Source organism: Oryzias latipes, chromosome 16, assembly GCF_053564925.1.
Source record: "Oryzias latipes strain Hd-rR chromosome 16, Olatipes_Hd-rR_3.1".
NCBI lineage: Eukaryota > Metazoa > Chordata > Actinopteri > Beloniformes > Adrianichthyidae > Oryzias > Oryzias latipes.
Genome location: NC_136252.1, coordinates 18,960,182 through 18,985,374, shown reverse-complemented (window position 1 = coordinate 18,985,374; position 25,193 = coordinate 18,960,182). Strand labels below are relative to the sequence as shown.

General features: G+C 38.0%; 2 protein-coding genes across 4 annotated transcripts; both read right to left on the bottom strand.

Annotated features, from left to right (window-relative positions):
• Positions 1–632: 632 nt before the first annotated feature.
• twist1b (twist family bHLH transcription factor 1b) lies at positions 633–2,002 on the bottom strand. 3 transcript variants are annotated; one of them, XM_011485016.4, is made up of 2 exons: positions 1,310–2,002; positions 633–1,143 (listed from the first exon to the last, which is right to left on the bottom strand). In XM_011485016.4, the coding sequence occupies exon 1, from the start codon at positions 1,840–1,842 to the stop codon at positions 1,336–1,338; it is 507 nt and encodes a 168-aa protein (XP_011483318.1). In that variant the 5' UTR covers positions 1,843–2,002; the 3' UTR covers positions 633–1,143; positions 1,310–1,335.
• A 17,462-nt stretch (positions 2,003–19,464) lies between these two features.
• macc1 (MET transcriptional regulator MACC1) lies at positions 19,465–24,799 on the bottom strand. Its single transcript, XM_004077815.5, has 5 exons — positions 24,615–24,799; positions 23,214–23,333; positions 21,079–23,123; positions 20,752–20,940; positions 19,465–20,330 (listed from the first exon to the last, which is right to left on the bottom strand). Exons 2-5 carry the CDS (start codon positions 23,323–23,325, stop codon positions 20,109–20,111), a joined length of 2,568 nt encoding a protein of 855 aa, XP_004077863.1. The 5' UTR covers positions 23,326–23,333; positions 24,615–24,799; the 3' UTR covers positions 19,465–20,108.
• Between the last annotated feature and the right edge of the window lie 394 nt (positions 24,800–25,193).

Below are 25,193 nucleotides of genomic sequence, written 5' to 3'. Positions count from 1 at the left end.
TAGGTCTCCGTTTAACTGCTGAGACAAGGCGGTGGGAAGTAGTCCTTCCACAGCTTGCACCTTCACGACCTTCTTGGATTTCATAGACATCTGGGAATTCCATACGTGCCTCGCAAGCCAATTACACACCTTCAAACGCGCGCGCACTTTGATTTGGACAGCGAGAAACACTTTCCCAGATCACGGAGATCAATCACAGCACGATAACAGGCTTTGAAAGATTTATTCCGTGACAGTAATCACGCAGGGAAACGGGGACTGATGCTCGTACAAAACATAAAATATGAGCAAACAATCTTTACATTTGTCTTCATGATTTTTAATTATTTTTCTAATAAGGCCAGGTAGTAAATGGAATAAAAATATTTTTTCCAGTTGTCAATTTTAAGCGCAAAATGTGATTTATGATAACATGTAAATCTAAATCTACACACACACACACACACACACATTTATATATATATTTGAGCATTTTTGGCTTTCCATCTTGACAATTTACTTTTTTTTTGGTTTTATTTAGCAATTTCTTCCGCGCACGCGCACAGCTTATTTTGTTTAAGAACATCTTCCATTTTTTGGCCTCTTTGGCCTCTTTTGGCCACAGATGGGGAGAAAAAATAAAACTCGAATCCTTCCATCGTACATTTCTTTAATGCAAAAACATATATACAAACATATAAAAGAAGCGATTATAAAAAAAATAGGAATGACATTTTTCCAGACACAGGATCTATTCCTCCACGCTTCCTCAATAAATAAATAAGTGTATTCTGAAAATACTTTTCTCTTTTTTTTCTTTTTGCACAGGTTAGATCCACGAAATCAACCTCCAGCCAGGCTGAAGAAATACTGAGACGTCAATGATGCACTTTGACCACAGAGAAAAGTCTAATGCATGCATTTAAACAAAGATTTTTTTGAGAAAAAAAAGAGAAAAACACCACAAAAAAGATTCTTCTTTAACATTCTTCGTCAACAGCATGAAAACTCATCAGAGTGGGGAACTGGGAGCTGACGCAAGGCTGTCGGGCCTCTTATATAAAAAAGATCCCCACGCAGAGCTTCAGTCGTCTGTGGCAGTGATCCCATGTATCCAGCATTGGACTCCAGGTTGTTCCTTCAGGAAATAAATTCAGCAGTCACCTGTGGGTTACATTTTACTGTCACAAGAAAAGGAAAAAAAAAACACCCCAAACACTTTCCTCTACAGCCTAGATGTGGCCTTTAGAGGCTGCCACCATTAAAACTCTTTATTTCTCACACATTTCATCTTGAATCGTGCAGGTTTGGGTTGAAGAACCCATCGTACCATGTTGGGTAGGATTTCTCCTGGTGCTAGTGAGATGTTGACATGGACCAGGCGCCCTCCATCCTCCACACGGAGAAGGCGTAGCTCAGCCTCTCGTGCGCCACATAACTGCAGCTTGACAACTTGGAGTCCAGCTCGTCGCTCTGCAGCACCTGGCAAAGGAAGTCGATGTATCTGGCTGCCAACTTTAAAGTCTGTATTTTGCTGAGTTTGTCGGAGGGCAAAGTGGGGATAATTTTGCGCAAAGCCGCGAACGCCTCGTTGAGAGACTGCGTCCGCTGACGCTCCCGGACGTTGGCCATGACGCGCTGCGACTGGAGCTCCTCGAAAGACTGCGGGCTGCTGCTGCTGGACTTCTTCCCTCTTTTCCCAGGGGTCGGGCTATCTGAGTCCTCCCCGTTTTTCCTGCTCGGTCTCCTCTTCCTCCCACATCTCTTCGGCGGTCTGTCCAGCTCCCCCTCGCTGTTGCTCACACTGTCCACAGGAGAGACAGGGGAGCTGGCCGAGTCTTCTCCCAAATTTTCCTCAGACATCCCCACCTGGTAAGGCGTCCACCAGACAGAGTCACAGCATACCCCCTATCATGGAGTCAGGGAAGTAGTCCAACCAAAGATCTGTGGGCTTTTGGAGAAATCTAAAGAATCCATGTGTTCCTGAGAGGACAAGTCTTTCTGTTACTTGAGAAACTAAGGCACTTCTTTATAGGCTGCATGGCGTAAACTTTTTGGGGAGGCATAGGATTGGTTAAGAGGGTGAATTACGTGGAGGAGTGGGAGGTAGCATCCGAGAAACTGTTAAACAATTTCTGCGCAAAACCAGAGTTGGTAAAGATAACTGGAGGCGCTATTTCTTAAGATTACACAAGGATTTTTTTAAAAGAAAATAAAAGTGTCTGTCAATGTTACAAAACATCTAATTAGGGGTTTGTTTTGTGCATTTTAATGCAATTCACCAAAAATATAATGGTTACTTTAACTAAAAATAATAAAGAGGGGAATTAAAGCTAGAATTTCCTTAAAACTGTTTTATATTTTATTTCTTCATTTACAAAAATCACATAATGCATTTTCTCTTCTTCTATCATTCAACATTTCCCACCTAAAACCCACATAGTACAGCCACTTCTGCCTTATGAATAACACGTTTTTCCACAAAAAGTTACTGAATGTCATATAATTTTATGTTCATCCCTTAAATGCAATTCATTTAAATAGCCACAACAGCTCAAAATAAAGAAAAATATTTCTACCACTTTAGTTTTATTGCAAAAAATACATTGTTGTAACTCTTTGAGATTTTAGATGTTTGCTCCTTTGACACCACTAGAGTGGTGATACAATATCCATCTTGTTTAGTGGAGGATTACTTTGTTTAGGTTGAGAAGACTGGGGTCTACAGGAGCAGCATCTGGCTCAGGAAACAGGGGGTGCACTCAGGGTCAAGGGTCACAACACCAGTGAAACATCCATTTACATCTCAGCGGAGGCCTGAGAGTGAGGTATTGTTCCAAGGTAAAAAAAAAAGAAAGAAAAGGCTTGTTTAAGTGAGACTTTAACAGCTTCCTCAACATTTTACATAAAAATATCACTTTGATTTCATTTTGATAATGCACAGATAGGGTATCTGGCAAGGTAAATGTGAGACTGTGGTTACAAGAGTGAAAACACCCAAAATTTTGTGTTCGGATTTGAATGGTTTAAAAGAAAGCAGAGTTGGTGTCTCTGAAGTGAGAGTGATTTACCTGTGAGGTAACTCTGACCATGGTGCTGAAATTTGTGTTCACCACTCTTTTTACCTGAGATGCTTTCTTACAGGTTGGGAGGTATCTCTTCATACCCTCTGAAGGAATCTGTTCTGCTCTCACTTAAATACCAAAAATCGTGTTTTTCTGAAATGACATCACAAATATTTCTTACAGTTAAGTCTGCCGGTCACTTCTCCTTCTGAAAATCCATTGCTATTTTATTTTGACAGGTGCTCCATTTTAGTATTTTAAATCAATGCACTTGTGTTGGCTTCATGCACAGGCACTGGTGAAAACAAGTGATCACACCATCCAAGTTATGGCTGATTTGCCATTTACCGGGAACAAACATTTTAGATTTAAAATTAACTTTTTTTCTGATACCAAAATGAACATATCAACTCATAACTGAGTTTACATGAATGTATATATAATGTACCTGTTATTTAAGAATGCCACTATGAGGTACACTGGAGAGATGAGGACAATTAGCATACAAATATTGAAAAAAAGAAAAGTTTGGTTATCGTTACCATTAAAAAGAAACCACAACTAAACATAAAAATTAAAAGTTGAGGAAACAAACAAGTTTAAATTTACTGATGATCTCACCTTGCCTTCAACTATATTTTGCATCACCAACCAAAATCACATTTGGAGATATAAATTGAAAAGTATTTTGTCCATCCATCCATCCATCCATCCATCCATCCATCCATCCATCCATCCATCCATCCATCCATCCATCCATCCATCCATCCATCCATCCATCCATCCATCCATCCATCCATCCATTTCCTAAACCTGCCAATTCCCTTTTGGGGCTACAGTAGTGCTGGAGACTATCCCAGCTACTATTGGGTAAAGCCAGGGTACATCCTGGATGGTTTGCCAGTTCTTTGCAGGGCCACAGAGACAGACAACCGCACACATTCACACCTAAAACCAATTTAGATGCACTAATTTCCCTATGATGAATATTTTTGGCCCTTGAAAGGATAAAAAAACTCACACATGTACAAGGAGAACATACAGAAAGGTCCTAGCTGGGATTTGAACCAGGGTCTTCTTGTGACACGTCTGTCAAATGTGTCATTTACATGTTTTTAAGGCTGGTCAAGAGTTAGAAGATCAGCAACTGATGCCTCCACTCTTTTTAAAACTTGTATTACTTATTGTGGGCTCATTTACTTGTAAAAAATGATTTCTTTATGTTATTTTACCAATAGGCTCTGGTTAGGGTGAGCAGGCAAACAAGGTTCTATTCTTTTTTCTTGCTTTAATATTTAATTACGCTTCACTTTTACGTGTTTTCTTAAACCTTTCATTTACAATCATTCCTTCTAGCTCAGATTCATTTTCGTATCCATCAACTTTCAGTTTTTATTGCCTAAAGGGATAAACTCCAGTGTGAGAGGGGATGCTATGATGGCAATACCCATCTTTAACACTCTTCTGTAACCAGGACTTGAGATTAGTCTGCAGTTTATAAACTAGTACCGTATAGTACACCTTCTCTGCATACTGAATTGTTTTCTTGCAGAATCTCTCACCTCAGTGAACTTTGTCTTTCTGTCGCTGAATTAACTTTGAAAAACACAGCTGCTTGGCAGGATATTTGATGTCATCACACAATGACTCCTCCTGTGTTGATCTTTAATAAAGACAAAACCTTCATTAGTCACTTCACAGACCATCATGAAGTCACCAAAAAGAGAAACTATTTTCTTGTGATTAAAATTGACAGTGTGACTCGGGGCAGAGAATTGGTCAGGACCAAATGAAACCTTTTCTATTCTTATCAAATGTTGTGAGATACTTGAATGAACACAACTGACTTGCGCAACTTGACAAACCAGTTCAGGAGTGACCTTATAGTGTCAGTACCACCCCTCCCTGAAGTTCTGTTAAGGCAAACACAGCTCAGGATCTCACTCATAAAGCCCCAAGTCAGAGCCAAGTCCACAGAGACCTGTCTATTTTCTCTGTTGGGGTCTCTGAAGGCTATGTTTCTCTTACAGCCCTCTCATATCTATTAAAAACAAAACAAACCGCAGTTATCCACATGTATGAACCTCCCACAATTGACAGCAATATTCATGTTCACTCCATTAAAGTTCAACCACAATGGGTCCAGTGCCAGCTTGCCAAGATGGATCAGCTGCATGGGATGAGAAAAGACAGAGGTGCGTTCTTCAAAGAACGGCTCCAGATAGCCTCTAATCAAGCCTCCAGACTAACAAGGTCAAGCCTTAGTGTTGGATGAAAAACTTTCTCCCTCAGCAACAGCCTCAAAATGTCCTGGTTTTTACAGAAATCCAGACATGGTTTATCAAGCCTTTTTCCTGATAACTGAGATCCAGCAGCAGTGGGAGACGATTGGGGTGCTGAATTGGGAGGTGATGATGAAAACAGCCCTTTGTATGCAGTCTGGACATATAGGAGCCAGGACTCCTGAAGGTAGCTCTAAAAGAAAGCCTTTGAAAGCAGTGAGCTTTGATGTTACAAGGTCTAATCATGGCACAAGTCAGCACCACTGCAGCAGAATACAGTTTAACTTTGTGTGAGTAAATGCAGTAAGTCCTGTCATATCTTATAAAAAAGAGGAACGAAAGGCTGCAGAAATGCACATGTGCGTATCCAATTGTGAGGGCAGCAGGTCTGTTAAATCTATTCCTATGATCCTAATGACTCTGCTGGATATCAAACAGCTCAACTGCACAATGACACCTTATTAGCCACAAAGAACCAACAAACCTTCAGTATGTTTTCACAGCTTGGAAGCTCTGGGGCGATGTGGGGTCTGGAGAGGAACTGGCATCTGAGCAGCTCCCCCATCACACACAAATACACAATATAAACACCCTCTTCCAACAGAACAACTTTCTGGAGCCAACATTTATTTCAGAATTACAACAAAACTCAGTTTTGAGGAGAAGTAGAACTTAAGAGGGTCCTTTAGTTTTCGCCCTTACTTTCTAGCTAATAAAAACCATAAGATTTAAGACATTTTATGCTCCAAAATGTACCATGGAGCCATGCATTCTGCGCTTATAAAACATATTGCCACCCATCAGACCACACACGTGTTCACCCAGGCTGCTGCAGTGGAGACCCGGGCAATGACCCATGCAATGGAAAGATCTGTTCATAGTCACAGCTGCTTTGTCATGGCTAGGCTAAACTGAGGAGTCTGACTCTCACGGCAAAAATGCTTCACCCGAATTTACCACTGAAACAGTTAAAACCCAGATACCTTTTCTTCAAGTGATCGTAGAAGGGCTTTTATTCATTATCAAATGGATTTGTGAGCTTCATCAATACAATATTAAAGTTTTGAAGCAGCAACTGCTGCTAAAAACATATTTTTGTCAAAAAAAGGATCCTTATTCTTTCTTATTTCAGCAGCCTGACTAAAAAAATTGACAAACCAGGTGGTAAACTGTATGACCTTAAGTTCTGACCTGTCCGCTATTAAACCTGTGTGGCTCATTATCAGATTTGTGGGTGAGATCACAGGTGCTGTGTCAGCTGTGGATTAAATCTGACATCTTAATTGCACCACACTATGTCATGTGGCACTGAATTCAAAGAACAAGAAGAACTGTTGGCAGAGTTCACATGGAGCAAATAGAGTACATCAGTGTTTTATGCTCCTATTGGGTGTCTAAAAAAGTACAATATTTAATTTGATGTCTTACATTAAACTGAATGGACAATCTTTTATTTTTAACTTAATTAAGATAAAATAGATAATAGATGAAATGATGATTGGAGTGGGATTTTAAGACTGAGTATTGATTGTTTCTCACATTTGACAACAAAACAGATTTTTTTGTAATGTTTTGGAATTTTGACCCTTTTATTTCCCTTAACCGTATTTCTTGTTTTAGACGTACTGTTGGCATTCAATGCAAAATTATAACAAAAATACTATTGAAAAAAGCCTGTCAAATGACTCAAGTAAAGCTTAAAGATTCAGTTGTTGGACCAGCAGATGCTTATGCTATTGCATTTATTCCCTAAAATAATATGTCAGTCTGTAAACTGTTGAAATTGGTAGCAATTTCAGACGCTGCTGTCAAAATAAATGGTTGCACACAGGCATAGACAGATATTTACGCCGACCTCTGCCTCTGACTTTATTAGGAGCTTTACTTTGATAGAAATATTAATACGAAACTAAATCTATGCTAGAGTGCAAATTGCTTTTCATCAGATTTCTTTCCCTCTTAGTGTGAGAGCTCAGGTTGCAGTGCAAATCAGTATGTGCTCCACTGTTCTCTGTGCAATATCCTGCGCTTCATATTACTTAATTTGACATTTCACAAATCAACTCTTCAGAGATACAATCCACTAGAGGAACGTGCATCTACAGTTCCACATGGACGTGTTTATTTTAGATTTGAGAAAGCAATGCCTGTTGTAGGATCTGCTAAAGCAAATACACTTCTTTAACACTAATGAGCTCTACCCGTAACTTTGTTTGCCTTGATCATTGATCCTGTATAACGGTTGGAATCACATTTGATTTACGCATTTCTGAGACCCCTATCTCATTAGCATGATCCAAACTTTCATTAAAACTTATTGTATAGAACTTGCTCCCTGTTTTCTGCCCTGTAGTTTATCATTATTCCACTAGGGTAGTTTCATTTAAAATGCTCATTTAAAATGGCTGCTTCATTGAAATTTCAAAAACCCTTTTGGTGGGAAAAGTTTAGCTAATTTTCAAAACTCTGTGGTGAGAATCACTGATCAATTGTTATTTCTTTTTTTAAATACTACTTCCTGTATTGAAATAATGCAAAATTTGTCGATTTAAGTCTTTATAGTCACCCCATGTTAAAAAAGTATGGATCAAATTTTAGAAGGTGCTTTTTCCCCCTAAACACTCATGTGAATATTTTGTACTTACCAAATCACCTAAACCTATCATAATTGATACTTTCTATATCTCATATAAATGATTTTCTAATTTTTTGTGGATTTATTGAAAGTAAAAAAAAACTACCGGTACCTCTTTCCAACAAATTTGAATTATCTCTGAATTCTTTAATGTTGTGGCCTTTACAGGTTTAAAATACTTATTCGATTATTTAAAACAACACTCAAACTAGATTCCTCCCAATACTTTATAATAAATAATTTATGAACTGAAATACCTTGGGAAAGTTTTCAGATAGATTACAGGACTAGTACTTACTGCTGATACTATGGATGGACTGCTTTGGTTTCATGCTTAAGTCTAAGGTATTTGTTTCTGTGAACTCAGTCGACACCCTAATTCACTGGAATTCTCTTTGTGGTGCTCATAACAGTGAAAAATTACCCTCATAAAACACAACAGCACAACATATTTTGGTTATCCTCTCATTTCGTTTGATAATCCACAAATCTCCAGACAGCTTTTAGCTGGGGTCATTTTCTGCTGAAGTAAAACTCCCAATAAAATGTTGAATATTTAAAAGTCCACAAATCCAGTTGGTGTGGGTTCTGTTGCCAGCCTCCTTTATTTTTGTGCAATCATGCTATTGAACTGTAGCAATGCTATAAATTTGTTCAATTCACTTCAGTTCTATAGCCCAATATTGCAACACCGTTGTCTTAATGGGCTTCACTAACTGTACAAAACATAAAATTATTTATAAAAATGAAGGATGGCTAAACTAAACAGAATAAGCTACACTGGGCATCCCTGCCCTTAGACCCTCCTTCTTGGTAAGGAAAAACTCCTAAAAAAACAGCTTCCAGGGGATTAAAAAGAAGAAACGTCAGGGATGTCCAGGAGGACGAATCTTCTCCCAGAACGGACATGCAGGCAATTTACCAGGACTGTTGAAGAAGAATTAGCTTATCTAACGCTACAACTACATGTTTGAATATTGTAGCAGATATACTTCATCCAGATGGAACTGGGGGACAGCTGGGGGCACAAGACGAGCCAGAGGCAAGGTCCACGGCCATGGACAGGAGCACAAACAATCTGACTTGAATCTATAATCTTTCCCACTCCCTTCCGGGAGTGCAACAAATGAATCGCACTGCACCAAACAGAGGCATGGGGAACTAAATGATAAATAAATGATCAGGAATAGAGGAGAGGAGACGTAGATGAGAATAGAGGGCAGAACCCCAGTGCACCCTACTTTCCCGAGCTTCTAACTTTAAGCCTACTACCAAATAATTGTTATTGTCATTGAAATTTTATTCAAACATGTTAACAGTAAGTAGCATGCACTATGGCACATATAGCGGGTAATGACAATAATAGAAAATCTATTTTTAGCATGTTAATATTGAAACAATGTAGTATTAATCTAAGCAGGGGGAATATGGTTTCATATACCACCCTGGCCCGGTTTATGAAACCATATTCTCTCTGTTTAGATCCACTGAGAAATATGTACAATGGATGTAATGAAAATTACAATTATTCCCTCAAACTTCATTGCAGTAGGTTTGGTAGGGAAGAAATATGTTAAATATTCTTTGATTACTAGCTTACTTACTAACTTTGAATGTAGAACCTGTGTAGATCTCTCTTAAATTAACTGGGAGCTTATTCTATATGGCAGGGGCTTGGTGGCTGAAGGCTCTACCTCCAATTGTTTTTTTTAGAAATGTTCCCAACATAAAATAAAAATAAATCCTACTGTTTTTCTTAATAGTATTCAAACAACTGCAGCACAAGTAGTAGCTAATGTTCTGAAATGTTCTGATCTGACAGAAAATGTAGGCCTCTGTGGAATTCAAAAGAGTCCACCCACATCCAGAGGTGTGGTGAAAGTGAATACTGGGTAACAATCACAACTATTGAAAAGAAACAAAGGAATTTCAAAGAAGTTTCCAATAACATGATGAGATTGAACAAAACTGGCTTGGCAAACACCTTCTTTGGCAGATGAATCCGCCATTGTGGTCTTAATATGAAATAATTACAGAAAATAAGGGTTGGAAAGACAGCAACAATGTCCTTATCTTCAAGCGTGGCTAAAAGCCCAGAGAAATAACCCTGATACAACACATGCCATGTCACATACAGCAGAGTTATATAAGCGATGAGTATTCCACAGTGGTTCGGTTCTAAACTCATATGCTGTGAAGAGTCTCACCGCAGTCCCTGGTAATGAGGACCCTGTGAGGAGAGAGGAGGTCAAACAGAGTGCTCCGGCTGCACATGAGAATGGATAGCATCCAAGAGAATGATGGGCAGAAGTATGGGGGCGAGGTGGAGTACCTGGGGAGCGATCACGGAAGATGAGACTTGAGGAAGGTCCCACTTCCACAGCCAAAAATAACAGAAGAAAGCGGCAATCCTGATCAATAAAGAAACACATATTCTCCCACTCTTTGTCATGGTAGCTGTGAACATGAATACTTTCATACATTTCGAGGCACTGGAGCAAACCTTTTCTTGAAGCTTTTGCTAATTTATGTGAATGCAGTAATAGCACCACCTCTCCACTCAACCACAGCTGTGTTCCCATCTCACCTTTGCTCCTCCTAGTGTGTCAGTTGGAGGCGACCTTCCCCTCCTCTCTCCCAGTTAAAATCAATCTGTCAGGATACAACAGGCCTACCTCCACAGATATGTTGTTTTTGGAATGGGGACCCCTCAGCTCCACTCGCTCTTCCACTTAGTTGATGAAAAGAAACCAGGGAAACCCATAATTGAGGGATTTATCACCTTATCTCTACATAGGGAATATTTTAATCTAAAGACATTGGTCATTCTGGCATTTGTTTGTAAAAGCTGTGGGGGTCACCAAGCTCTTTTCCTAACATAAATTTCTCAGTTTGAGAAGATCATTGAGAGAAAACGTAGAAATGATCCACAACACTGACAGGACAGACTGTTCTTTTGTCTTCCATGCAATTATTAGGAGTGTAAAAAAAGCATTAAAAACCTGAAGCTTGAAGATGATCTCACCATCTGCTGGAAATTCTTGCAGAAATATTGTGCAACAGGAATGCATCTGAGCTGCAGAAGTGAGCAGTGGTAAATGTAGTTATAACTACAGATTACTTTTTTTGGTCTATTTTTGTCAGCACTACACCAATTTCCCTGTCTGATCTACAAATAAGGTTTGGTAGGATGTTTTCTCTTGTCAATTCATATAAAGACAGAACCATTTATTGCACCTTGAGACTAATTTTGAAAATATATTATAGGTTTAGAATTGAGAGAGATTTTTAATGGAGTTTTGCAGTTTTAAAGCAAATTAAATCCATAAACACAATTTTTGAAGACAAAAAAACAGCAAAACGCAAAAAGCAGAGCTGTAAAGTCCCACTCCCATCATTCTTTTGTCAGTTGAAAAGCCTTTACAGTGATCATTTAATTATAATAAGGCAATTTTTAGGCAAAATAAAAAAACTAAAGTCGTTTTTTTAGGACATAAATTCTGCAGAGCGTAAGGAGTTCATAAGAAATTCAAGAGTTGTAGCTGGGACAGTTGGTGGGGAGTAAGTCATCCCTGACTTCCCATCATCCTTTTGTTTACGCTCTCTCTCACTAGCTTACAGCCCAGCACAACCTCAATCTAACATTAAGGTGCAACAAAAATGGTGAGCAAATTTAGAGCTATCCAGCCATACACTTTTGAGCCAGATGGCAGCTCAGACAAGGAAACAAAGATGTACATGGATCTATTTGTCTGTCAGAATGGAACAGAGCTGGGAGCTTGTGGCCCGTTGAATGTGGCACTTATATCAAAGCTACAAATTCAGTTGCTCTTCAGTCACAGTTATTTAAATAAAGAAATACATAGAAATTCAAGTTTGAGCTTTATTTTATTTAAACACGTCCTCCATCTTGAGAAAAACACCAAAAACACGATTTTCATTGGAGTGAGTCTAGGTCAAAGATTGAATGGTAATAAAAAAAAAAATCGAATTAGTTGGGTTTCTTTTCCACCTCTGTATACGTCTGTATGTACAATGACATAGTATCGTCATTATAATTAATGAAGATGATAAAGGTTATGCCTAATTTATGTGTCATTAGTTCTCATGCACTTAAAACCGATGTAGCTGAGTGCTTGCTTTGAAAATAATATACTTCAGTGGTGCAACATGGAATTCTCAGAGCTTCTCAGTCTTTTTTTTCGATTTGATCTGCAATTTTAACCAGACAAAGCTGTATTAAAAGACAATTAGGGAAATTCATAGCTGCTTTGACGGCTGGGTAATCTCTGTAAATCCTGGGATTTCTTGTGATTTTAGGGACAAATGTTCGTTTTTTTCTGTAATTGTTCAGGCTTTAGATCGACTTCAATCTTTATTGTCCCACCATGAGGACACTCCCCTCTGAAAGACCAGTTCATGGAAAAAGTGAGAGTGAGAGTAAAGTGAGGTGTTTGTGAATGTAGATGGTGATTACTCATAAGACAGCTAAACATTACCAAATACTTCATGCCCCCATGAGTCATACCATAAAAAGCTTCCTCCTTCCTGTGGTTGTTTCAAAAATGAACGATTTTCAAACTGTTAGTTAGTTAACTGTTAGTCCAATAAAAGTCACCAATTTTAAAGCAACAGAAAACAAATTCCAACACATTGAAAAACTGCTAAAATTGGTAGCAAAACATTGGTAAAAGAATCACTTCTTTTGTTGTATTGTTTGCTGATCTTAGGCGTGTCCTCAAAACGTCATTCTAAAAAGTAACACACAGGTGATGTATTATACTTTGCATACCTTTTAAACTCACATTCATGCCAAGTACTATGAGTTTATTCCTTCTATGATCAGATCAGGTTTTATAGGTTAATATTGAAGTCTAACTAGTGCCTGGTTTCAACCTTTAAAACTTCTAAAAGAAACTTTACCATTAGTGATAAATGAAGTGAAGCCACTGAAACCATAAACCTGTTCTTTTTATACATCTGGGCTTTTTTCTTCCTTCACATAATCTATTACCAAATTGCAAAGTGCCAAAAAGTGGTGGGTGGTTGGTTGGAAGCGGTTGAGGAGCTCAGAAGCCAACAGATTCTAGTAGTACCGTTGCAACGTGCATAAATCACTCAGCTGATAAATTGAAAGCTAAATGACTTCTTGCCCTCAGCATATATCATGAAGGCAAACCAAATGAAGTCTTATATACCCTGGAGGACAGAGGAATGCTTCTGTTCATAACAATGATTTGTGGATGGCTCTTGTGACTGTGGACTTCATGAATCAGAGACAAATTCTTTTGATTGAGAATGCAAACTTATAGATCATACTTTATAAGAAGTGCAACATGAATATGTGCTAAGAACAACAACAACAACAATAAAAAAATAAACATCAAATTCACTTTCTGTATAGTGAAATGCTATGAGACAGAAGATACAATTAAAACCTACTATACATGTTAAGAATTGCCTAAATCCTTCTTGTTTTTAATGAGACATCCTAGCTGAAGCAAATTTAATTTTCTCAGCTCCTCATTTAGTAACTCAGAGAAAAAAGGTGTGGCTGATATCAGACAATAAAACCTTTTAGAATGTGCAAAAATTCCAAAGAGACCTACATGGTTCAATACAAAAGAAGGTGGCAGAATGCCAAAGGCAAAATATAGGGCTACTGGAGATTATTTTCACTGATGTCCAAGGAAAATGACCCCCACTTTTCTAGAAGAAACACAAAGATGACAAAATGAAACTTAAGTTTCAGATATGTATCCCCTGTTACAAACAACTTCTTGGAACCCATCAAGGCAGAGACATGCTGATGCTGGACCTCCCCTTAGCATTATCAACACTGGTAGGACTCGTCTTTGTCATACAAGTAGAAGTATGTCGCTTTAAGTCCATTTGGCCTTACTGCGTTGAAAAGGATTTGGCAGACAGGAAGTCCTATGAAAAGATTGCATGTGTAGTATTCAGATAAGTTACATTTCTGAAAGAGTGTCATAGAAGTTGAAGTTGCAGAACAGGCACAGCAGACATGCACTGCACCTGCGCCCAATCCCTCCTGACCTATTAGCCGATGAGAAATCACCTGCAGGTGTAGAGCTTGTTTTTATGTTTTACCTATGATTCAAGATTATTTTGGTTGCAGAAATTAATTTAATATTTTTTTAATTAGTTTGAATATGAGATTATTGTCGATTTTTTTGTGACCAAGAAAAGGTGGAAACTGACCTGTGTTTAAATAAACTGAGAAATAAAAAAAGTTTCAATTTGGCCCACACACAAGCTTCCTTTCCCCATCACTAAGTTATTTTGCCATGAAACGCTCTTTATCTTCCAGAACACTTTTGATTTCTGTTTTTGTATCTCTAAAAACACCTAAAGATGACACATCAAATCAGTGCATTTCTTTTAAGAGTACAATGGCGCCATCTGTTGATGAACAACAATAAACTCTTAATGCTTGTGTACTATGACTGGTCAAATAAAAAAAAAGGCCCTGAAACTACAAGTGGACTATCAGTCAATGCAAGAATAAATAGAGCGTTTTCCCCCCATGCTTCCCTGCTCTCTGGCTCTGGGGGCCTCGCGGCGGTCCTGCTGGCCCTTGTCTGGGTGGCGGATGTGATCGCCTAGGGGGCATTTGTTCTCTGCCTGCTGCCGTGTGGCGTTGGAGGGTTCTGGCTGCCACTGCTGCTGTGGCGGGGGTCTGGGTGTGGGGATGGCTGGTCACTCCCCCTCCTTCTTTTCACATTCCACCATCCATTTTAGAAGAACATAAACACTCACCTGAGCACAGGTGTTAGCTCACCTTTGCACTAATAGTTTGCGTGTTGAATGAAATATAATTTCACACTAGTTGGTTTGAAGGTATAAGTATGCGTGTGTGAACATTATCTGTTTTGTGTACATGTTGACATTTGGACATTTTTGCAGCTAACAGGGGTGTTTATAACATTTGAGTGTGTGTGTGGACAGGCCTCTGAGATTTGTATTACTTCTGAACCTCACCGTAATGATAAACATGATAAACTTGTTGCTTTATGCCGCTTTATGGTCTTATCCCCCCCCCCCCCCCCCCCTCCTATGATCACCCTCCTACCCCCCCCTCTCTGACGTCCCTCTCTCTTCTTCCCTCCTTTCATTTTCTGTCCGGTCCAACACCAAAGATTCTCAAATATGATTCAAAGGAATAAAGTTTAGCCTCGATTACACAAGGGGTTTATTCAGACATACCTCTGGTTTGTCAGAAGATTCATAACCCCTGTTGTTAAAATAAAATATGTCCAACGCAAGAGGCCTTCAGCTCTCATCTGTCTGCCCAGCCGTTGGACAGGACAAGTTAGAAAGAAAAAAAAAAAAGAATAAATAGAGCGTATGAAACTTCATAATTCAGACATCGTGTATCCATGTGGAGGGGCTGCCACGTATTGCATTGGTCTTCTGTCGTATCAATGAAGGGAAGAAAACAGCTTTTTCCAGTGACACCAAAACATTCTTCTGACCATGTGACAGTTTTCAAAGCTGAATTAAGAATTTGAAAACATTTTTAGTGGTACCCCCTACTTCATAGATACTTTTCTGCATGACTGTAACAAATTGAGAAAGATGTTGCACATTTAATTTAAGAATATATTTAGCAAAAATAAATGAATAAATAAAGTTTAAAAAAATATTAAGTCCTCCCAGTATATAAGTAAAACATTTAACCAACAATCCATTTCATCAGACAACCAAAATTTGATAGCAAAATTACAAACAAAGTTATACAGCTGAAAAGTGAATGCACGAGGTGATAAACAGTCCTTCCTCTAAACTCTCAGCAGTTTGAGACTCAGGGAGGTCAGGATTCTAATAATCCAATATAACAGTGGAGATAAAGAGGTTAAGAAAAAAATAAATTAATAAAACACAGCAGCACCTGCTTTAGGAAAAATAAAAGCAAGCTACTGTATTTGTCGCATATGCTTTCCACCAAGCCCCCAAGCACATCTGAATTCCTAACTTGAAGCAAAACCTGAAGAACCAAAAATATTGCAGTTTCCTAAATGACTACTGGAGGCTGACTTTAGAATATATCAGTATCCCGTTGATTGAAGTACTAAAAAAAGTCAAAGTTTACATCATAATCACCATAATGACATCTTGTCTAAAAGTCTTCTATTAATTTTATAATTTGTATTCATTTTTTAATTTTATTCAGCTTTTTTGATATTATTGAAGCTCAAACCATGTTTTTTTTATTGTACAGGACAATCCCAGGGGGTTGGAAAAAACTAAATGCCTACCATATATATATATATATATATATATACATATATATATATATATATATATATATATATATATATATATATATATATATATATATATATATATATATATATATATATATATATAATTGATTTATCTAGTTTTTATAAGCAACACTTATGGAAGAAAACATGGCCTTATTAAAATGTTCACTACAGTACTACTCATTCCAAAAGAATTTCCATTATTAACTAGAAATGTATTCAAACTAAAAAGTATGGGTCTAAGAACAGGGCCTTGTGGTATACCATGATTCTGATTTTTGGGAGAGACTCGTCAAATACACAAGCAAACTCTTAACCATCAGATTTTTAAAAGTTGAAATTGGGATTCAGCTTTAACACCAAAATGTTTCGGCCTTTATAGCAAAATATAATCATAAAAGGCAGCACTACGATCCAGGTGGGTCCCAACAGATGTCAACTCTCTGAGGTGATGTGGGCTATTATTGGTAAAACGGTCAGTGCAGCTCTAAAATCTGTCTGAATTACCACATTAGATTTTCTGACTTTCAAGTTTTCTCAAACACATTTGGAAAATAAATGAACAGTTAGTAGAAGGAATGCATTAAGCTGGGAATATTCGTATTCCATTAAATGTTTCCAACAGCATCCCCTTGCTGCTGACATAAAAGGCTCCCATAACAACATTTTCACATCTCATTTATCACAGCAGTCATGCATCACTGCATCAGAAAAATGAACACTGCAGCCTCGGAACAAATTTCTCCCACAAAACCTTTTCATTGCAAAGCCTGAAGCCATTTTAATATAATGACAAAATTTACAAGTTCTAACTTCTAGGTTTTTGTACTTTTTCCTCAACAAAAAAAAAAAAAACACTTTTATGTTAAAAAAAATTTTTGGATTCTTTTTTAAAGCATTTTCAATTTGCAATAGGTTCTTATCTTCTAGAAACAGATAAATATTACATATTTAAAAATCAAAAACCATACCTTTAGACAGAAAAGATAAAAACATTAAGTATCCTTTTAATACAGGATACTTAAAACCTAAAGTTCAAACATCAAAATCAGATAATGACTATATAAATAAAGCAACTTTCGAAAGTAACTTTAGAAGCACTAGAGAGTAAGGCAGTATACACAAGAGCTGACCTTCCGCTGTTATCACTGAAACAGTGGAGCATTGTTCTGGTTCCTAATGAAGGCTGGGGTGAGCACACAGAAGACCTTTGCAAACAACAGCAGGAGTCCAGGACTCTGCTCTTTCAGCACAAATGGGGAGGCTTTAACTGAGCCACTGATTACGAAAGATCAGTGAGATGTTCCAATTCAGGTTGTTCACCAAGAAGAACCGCAATGTTCCTTCTATCTGGAACTTTTAGGCTTTTCTGTGTACAGCCCCTCATTTATAACCCTCCTGTGTGTTGTTCAATTTTGGGACAAAAGATTCTGGTTCCATTTCTGGCAGATACTGTTCTCAAAGACTGGCTGCCTAGATTTTCAGTAAGAGCCCAGGATCCATCTTCAATCCTCCACAAACATATTTGCCAAGGATTGTTTAGCAAGCCAGAGGGTGGTGTCCAAGTACTTCTTTATAATAACTATATTTGTAAAGCAGCTTTAAATGTCACTTCGTTTTTGACTAAATATACATCAGTTAGCTAATATAGCAGACAAAAACTGTAAATGTGAATCACTGAAACAAAACAAATATTTATAAAGAAAGAAATAACTGATTTTTAAAAAATGGTATTCGTCCACTGTTTTGACTATTCAATTTAAAAGTGGTATATGCCAATGTAATATTTGAAACTTTGAAAATAATTGAGTTTGTAGGCACATTTTTGAGAGTTTGACACATAAGAGAGCAGAGAGTTACAACATTTGTACAATTTCTTGTTAATCGTGTAATTCTTCATTCTTTTTGGAGGCTAAAATGAGTGTTTGTCCTAAACAGCTTAATTTCTCTTGAAGCCTCACTTCTTTCACTAGTGCATTTGTGTAAAATCATCACGAGCTCTCTGTTTAAAACAAAAATAGTTAACAAAAGCTGAAAGCTGCTTAAGCAAACAGTGCAGGGAGGAGCAAGCAGCTGAAGAAAATCAATGAGAAATGCTGACACACACCAAGTCCTTTGTTAAGATGGTGTGATTTGTGCAGAATTAATTTATTTAGCTTCATATTCACTATAAAAAGTATAGACTAACAATAAATCATGTTTTGGTCTATCTGTAGTAGTAACCTTTTTTTTGGACAAGTGAAAGCAAGTGTAGAATAACAAAATAAGACAAAATTATATAAAGCAATAAAATTATATAAAATAAGACAAGACAAAATTATATAAACAACACAAGTCCAACAGGGTACTTGTGTTCATTCATTTGTTAATGTGCTGGTTAAAAATCTCCAGAGGAACATAGACAGGTCCCCTCTGTATGGAGTTTGTATGTTCTCCTTGTACATGCGTGATTTTTTTTCTGGCTACCTCCACAGTTCAGAAATGTGCTTCATATAAGTGCTTCTAAATTGTAAGTATACATCTAAGTGTGTGTGTGTGTGGCCCTGCATCAGACTGGCAACCTGTTCAGGATGTTCCACACCTTGGCCAAGCAGGAGCTGCCTTGGCTCTAGCAACCCCATAACCTTGAAAGACATTCAGCGGGTTCTGAAGATGGATGGATGGATGACTGGATGGATGGGTCTTATTATCCTAGACAGTTTTGTTTTGTTTACGGTATATGAAAAAAAACATGGACTGCCAGCAAACACATTTTTGCCAGCAAAATTGTCACATTTCTGTTCTAAAATCTGTTCTGTTTGGTGAAAACTATTTTCCCATGCCTATTGGTTTGAAGTGAACATAAGTGGAACTTTCCCTATAGTGACAATACTGTACTATTACACTTAAAACTAACAAAGTCTGTTTTTGTCTGAAATGCCTTAAAAAATCAATTTATGAATTTATTTAATTAAAAACGATTTTTAAAAAATAAATATACATTTAATTTATTTGGTTTATTTTTCTTGTTTTATTTTTTGCAGCTTTAGATTAAATTTTTATCAGACATTTAGCAAAAGCTGTATTTTTTTTAAATTAAAGCTGGTCTAAGAGTGCTGTCTGGTAGGTTAGTTTTTTGTCAATGCCAGTTGCTTTTATTATTGCTTAAATTTCTTTTAAAAGAGTTAGAGATTTTAGTGGGTAATAAAGACATAGCATTTAATAAATAAAAAGGGTTTCAGCTACATTTACTTTATTACATTACTGGTTCATGCATAAGTCACACTTTGCAATACAAAAAAATAGTGCTAACATTTAGGAAAACAACAAATTTAGACATATGGAACTGTAACTTCACCTGTTCCTTCACCAGTCTTTTGGTAACTTTGGCAAAAATAGTTTTATTTTTATATGTAACCAAACAAAAATAAAGACAAAAGAAAGCAAAAATAATGTATGATACTGCAGTCGTTTGGATTTCAGTAACAGTCTTCACATTTGTGTGTTTCCTGACTGCTTGTTTTTCTACTTTTAGTCAGTAACATTGTGTTTTGAAACTCCTAGAAGCCATAAACACAGCATGCATGGGTCATCACATAATAACTAAACATAGACATTACTAAACACAAGCATCGTAGAACAAACCTGTTTTTCAGCTGCAATATGTGTTATAGCATTTTAGCTCAGGGTTAAAAAACAGAGTTCATTTACTGGAAGTAATTAGGAGTAACACAGTAGCTTTCAGGAGCAATATTCTAAAATTACTTTTTTTAATTTATATAGATAAAAAGATGCCTCAACATTTCCTTATTTGTCATGCCAGCTCACCCATTTTAAGAGCACCAAGTGTTAAGAGCCTAAGCTGGAACTTAATGCGAACTTAACGTTTTGTTTCTTCATATTGCTTTGGAAAAGCAGCGCCTTGAAAGATCTCAAGGCAGTTTACAGTGATGAGTGCGCCGGTCAGGTGTCTCCACTGTCTAGTGACAGGGTTTCTCATTTTATCAAGGAGAAGATGAAGATCCTGGATCATGTCCTTGTAGCTATCTCCATAACGGAGACTCCAGGTATACAGGAAGTCATATGCAGGTTTCCACATGGCCTGAAACACAGAAAGTTTCATCTTTTTTTTTTTAATTACTTGGTAATTAAATATATCAATCTCCTGTATGCTGTGTATCCTGTGCAGAATGCATTCAGCGCCAATCTACATAAGTCTTTGATCACCAGCAGATCTTTGTGTTCATTCTAAACTACTGGACTTGCCTTTCTACGAAGGTTTGAACTTTGAGAGTTTGAACAAGAGAGAAAAGTGTGAAAATGGTCACATCAGTTTGAGAAAAGTGTATAAGATGTGTAGTGAGGGGTTATCCAGCCTTACAACATGTGTAATCCTACTTTACGGTATACACAGTTAGGTTCATACTAATTAAAGGGAGTGTGCAAACCTATTATTGCCATGTAGGAGTAGGAAACAGCGAGTTCTTGCAAATATGATTAGCCTTTTTTGTTTTCTTTCTCACCTGTGGATTGACTTCCCCATTCTTCCCCCGATGCGGTGCCTCATAACTGGCGATTTGAGCACTGGACAGTTTGGCCATCTTCTCAGCAAGCTCCCGCCATCGGATTCCCAGCTCCACAGCAGCCGAAAGAATGACGGTGTTCTGAATGAGCTGCACGGCAACATTCACACAGTCCATCTTCAGTAGCCCCTTGATGGTTATCCGAAACAAAGGAGGTATCAGTTACACAGACACAAAAGAAATATCTGATAGTAAAGGAATGAAGACTATCGTGTTATTGTTCATTGTCTTAGGCTCTCTCTGTGGCTTGTCTTTTTTTTCACTCACCATCATCAGCTCATGCAGGAACTTTGACTTTGAGTTCTCACAGTGGCAGTCCTCCTTCAGCTTTTCCAGAACGCAGGCTATTTTATCGGCCTCTGTTTCAGCGTGCCTCCATGTGATCGCATCCAGTGGCTGGTTTTTGTATCCCAAAGAATCAGCAAAACCTCTCCAGTTTTTAATGTGTTTCGTCACCAGGGTCTGGGTGGCTGAGTACATGTAGGTTAGCTTCTTGAAGGGCATTGCCATGTTGTCTAACAGAATTTCTGTCGAGAGTTTAATGCCTGTGAAGTCTATCACCTGATCCCTGGTTATGACTTTGACATTTTTGCAGTGAACCAAGCCGGTCCTGCCTCTGAGGAATCCGATGTACCACTCTTTTACTTTTAGGTTACCAACTGACTTGACAGCCTCTGTGGAAAGGAGAGCCATTGTGTCGCCCTTGAAATACTCCAGCAGGTACTCAACGTGTGGCTGTCGAATGACTGTTTTAAGAGCTACACCATAATTCTGCAAGATCATGGATCTGTCTTCAAATTCAAGAACATCTGGGTCACTTTCTTCAGGAATAGGTGAGGTTTTGGCCATTTCAGTTCTCCTTTCTATTTTTTTTGATAAGCGCTTCTCTGATCTGATAGGTGCAGTAGAAGGGGAATGCACCTGAAATGATGCGTTGCCAGAGGCCAAGTTTAATTCCTTCACATTTAAGTCTAGTTTGAAAGGTGCCAGATCTGTGTTACCAGAACAAGATACCGTCACTGGTAGATGCACAACAGTTCCGATCTTTAGCTGACTTTGCCTCACTTGCTTCACTTTGTCCTCAGCTTTAATTCTAAACACTGATCCTTTAATACCAACTGCTATTTCAAAGTCAACCAGCTTGTCTACTTTAAAGGAATGCTTTCTCCAAAGCTGCAGCACAACAGGAGGCAACTGTTTGTTTCCCCGGCAGATGTCAGAGAACGGAAGCTTTGGTGGAACATCCTCATGGCAGCAGATGACGATTACAAGCTTGAATGACGGGTGGATGTATCTTGGGCCGTAGACTGCAATAGTAATTTGTCGATCTAGATAATCCCAGACTGAAGTAACAGGTGGCTCAATTAGAGAGGCCTCTGCAACTGCGATCACAAAAAAATGTGTCTTCAAGTCCTGCAGCTTTATCTGTATGGTGTTGTTCTGAATGTTGCAGTTGCTGGTTTGCATGTATGGGCCATCTCTTTTGCTGGACACTAACCCAAACACAGTGGTCATCAGCTGACTTTCAGAGTCACTCTTCACCTCCCCTGACAGCTTCATCTCCACAGACAAGCTTTCCTTTGTGTTGATGTTGCTTAAGATGACCTCAAGAAGGGGACTCATGGTGGTCATGTAGCTTGTGTTGAGTCCAGGAGGAGGGTCCAGCATTGCTTTCAGAGAAATCTCCTGTATTTCTCCAGGGGGAACATGTCCCTCTGGGACATGGATGGCTATTTTGGACTCGGGTAACTCCACTCTGCCTCCAAGGTGGTCAATCTTGGAGATGACTTGAAAGTTAGCGGCCTGTGTTTGAGCCCATCCAGGGCTCTGACTCATTAAATTCAAATCTAAACATGAACGTGTTAGTTGCCTGTGACTCAGCCAGGCCATCTTATAGGCTTCTCTGTCATTTTTTAGCCACTCAAAATCAGGGCTCAGCACCAGCCCAGGAGGTTTCGAGCTGTTCTCACATTTTGGCACCTTTCTTCCTAATTCGTCCAGAATGTCTGAAGCGCTCCTCCATCTCCCAGATTGGTTGCTGACTTTGAATTTGCTCTGTAAAAAGTTGCCCACGTTGCCTTCATCTGATGATGTGCTAATGTCATCGCCATGACTTGGCTCTGTTTGTATCTTATCTTCTTTTAGACCTGATGCTTTGAAATTATCTTTGTCTGTGCAGCTGTCCACAATGTCCTCGAGGAAAGGATTTGAAGTGGATAGTTTACTCCAAAAAGGGTTTTTTATTGAAGAACTCTGTTCTGGCTGCAACAATGGCCAATGATGGTTTTGTGCTCTTCCTAATACATTTACTCCTTAAAAAAAAAAAAAAAAAGTGAACTTAGATTTGTTAGGATTATTAACAGGTTTTCCATACATTTTGTTTAAGAAATCTAAATTGTTACCATTTAAGTTGTCCCCAATTCTGAGATTTGGACCCAGATCAATGAGGGTTCCTTCAGATTTACTTCGCATAAGACTTCCATGTCGGAAGGAAATAGCTTGTTTCACTGCCATGTTTTTATCTGAAAAACATTTAAAAGAGCCTGTTATCCCGAGGATCTGACACATACATTTAAAGACCCACTCCAATAAAAATCGTGTTTTTTGTGTTTTTATATGTCATTTTTCTCATGATGGAGGACGTATATAAAGAAAATTGGATTTCTGAGTACTTCTTTATTCAAATCGTTAGCTTGAGGTTGTGAGGGGCAGTAAATTACTCGGAGAGAGTGTAGACAAGGGTTTGATGGGAAATGAGCGCAGGCGTACTACCCGCTCACAGTCCAACCCACAACTTAGGCGAATTTCAGTTGAACCACTGCCACTCTACAGATACTATTTTGCCTAGAAACTCCATCATCGTAACTAAAAGACCACTGGGAACACTTTTACAATAGATCAAAAGATGAGTGTGACTTCAAGTACTGATATGAATTAAAACAGGTCCAAACATTTGTTGCATTTTCACGTGTTTTTAATACAACATACTTTAAAAATACATAGTTTGGTGAGTTTTTTTTTATTTAATTTCTGATGCCCACTCACTGGTGATGTGTCTGATGGATTAAGTAATATTAAAGAAAACGACCAATCTCATTGGATTCTAAAATTGAAAATTATGAATAATAAAAAAATAGGAATTTAAAATAAGAAAAGAAATTACGATTTTTAAATCCCTTCTTAGATTTGTGGACATCTTTAATTTGAATATTAAAGCAATACGTAAAACCAGTTTTTTGTCTTTTGTATTTTCCCTAAACAGGGAGTTGTTTAACATTAGAATAAAGCCTCAGCTCTTCATTCTGGCACTTGTTTGTGTGAAATGACAGCTCATTCAGAGCTTGTCCAAGTGAGTCAGTTATTATTAAGGTGTTTCATTCTTTTTATTTTTTCACTATGCAAAAAACAGGTTGGTCTTGTCAAGCTGAAGTCACAGAGGTCGTTTCAATGGGTGCTTCCTGCTACAGTTAAAGAGTAACTACATTGAAGCGAAAGGTAAATACCTGTTTTGTAACAAAACAGCATAAGAGGCCAAATGCTTTACCGTACTACATTTTTCCGTATATTAATAGTTTTTTTTTTAATTTTTATATTATAAACAATATTTAAAGTAAAAATCCTATGTGTCCTATTCAGCTATTTTTTAGAACATATTGCTTGCTGTCAAGTTGTTAATAACAGCTGTATAAAACTAGACTTAATTGTACTTAAACATTAATAAATTAATTAACTTTTTTTAATTACATGTAACAGTAAAAAAGAAAAAGTACTTCAAGTCAAATAGGAGAAAGTTTGAGCCTCACCTTCATTAAGGGATATTCATTTTCGGCGTGTTGGTAGAAAAATAGTTCACTTCTCCGTCACTGATTCTGCTCTCCGGGACGTTTCCACGGCACTCCTCCTCACCTTTCAGCTCCTGTCTCTGTTTGTTCCCCAGCGCGGTGCATGCCGGGACTGGTGTTTTCTATCCATGTTACATCTCCAGCGGAGAGGGGGGCGGTTTGAACTTTGAGACTATATTACCCACAATGCAAAGCCGAGTTTACCAATTTGACTTGCAACACCTGAAACTAGGCGATACCTTCAGTTTCGGCACGATCCGAGCGATGGGCATGGCACAGATATCTCATGAGAGATTATGTTCAACTCCAGACGAAAACACGCTTTAATAACATACATTCACGTGATCTTTTTTCTTTTGTGAAACTAAGACCTAAAGATGAAAAAAAAAGTATTTTTTATGGATAGATCCATTATTTTCTAGAGAATATAGGAAGCTGACATGCAGGGACTCACTTTGGTGAAAAAAAAGTATGCAAACAAATATATGAGACTATAATGTGTTATTATAATAATGCAATTTAAAGTTGCACTGCTCTCTG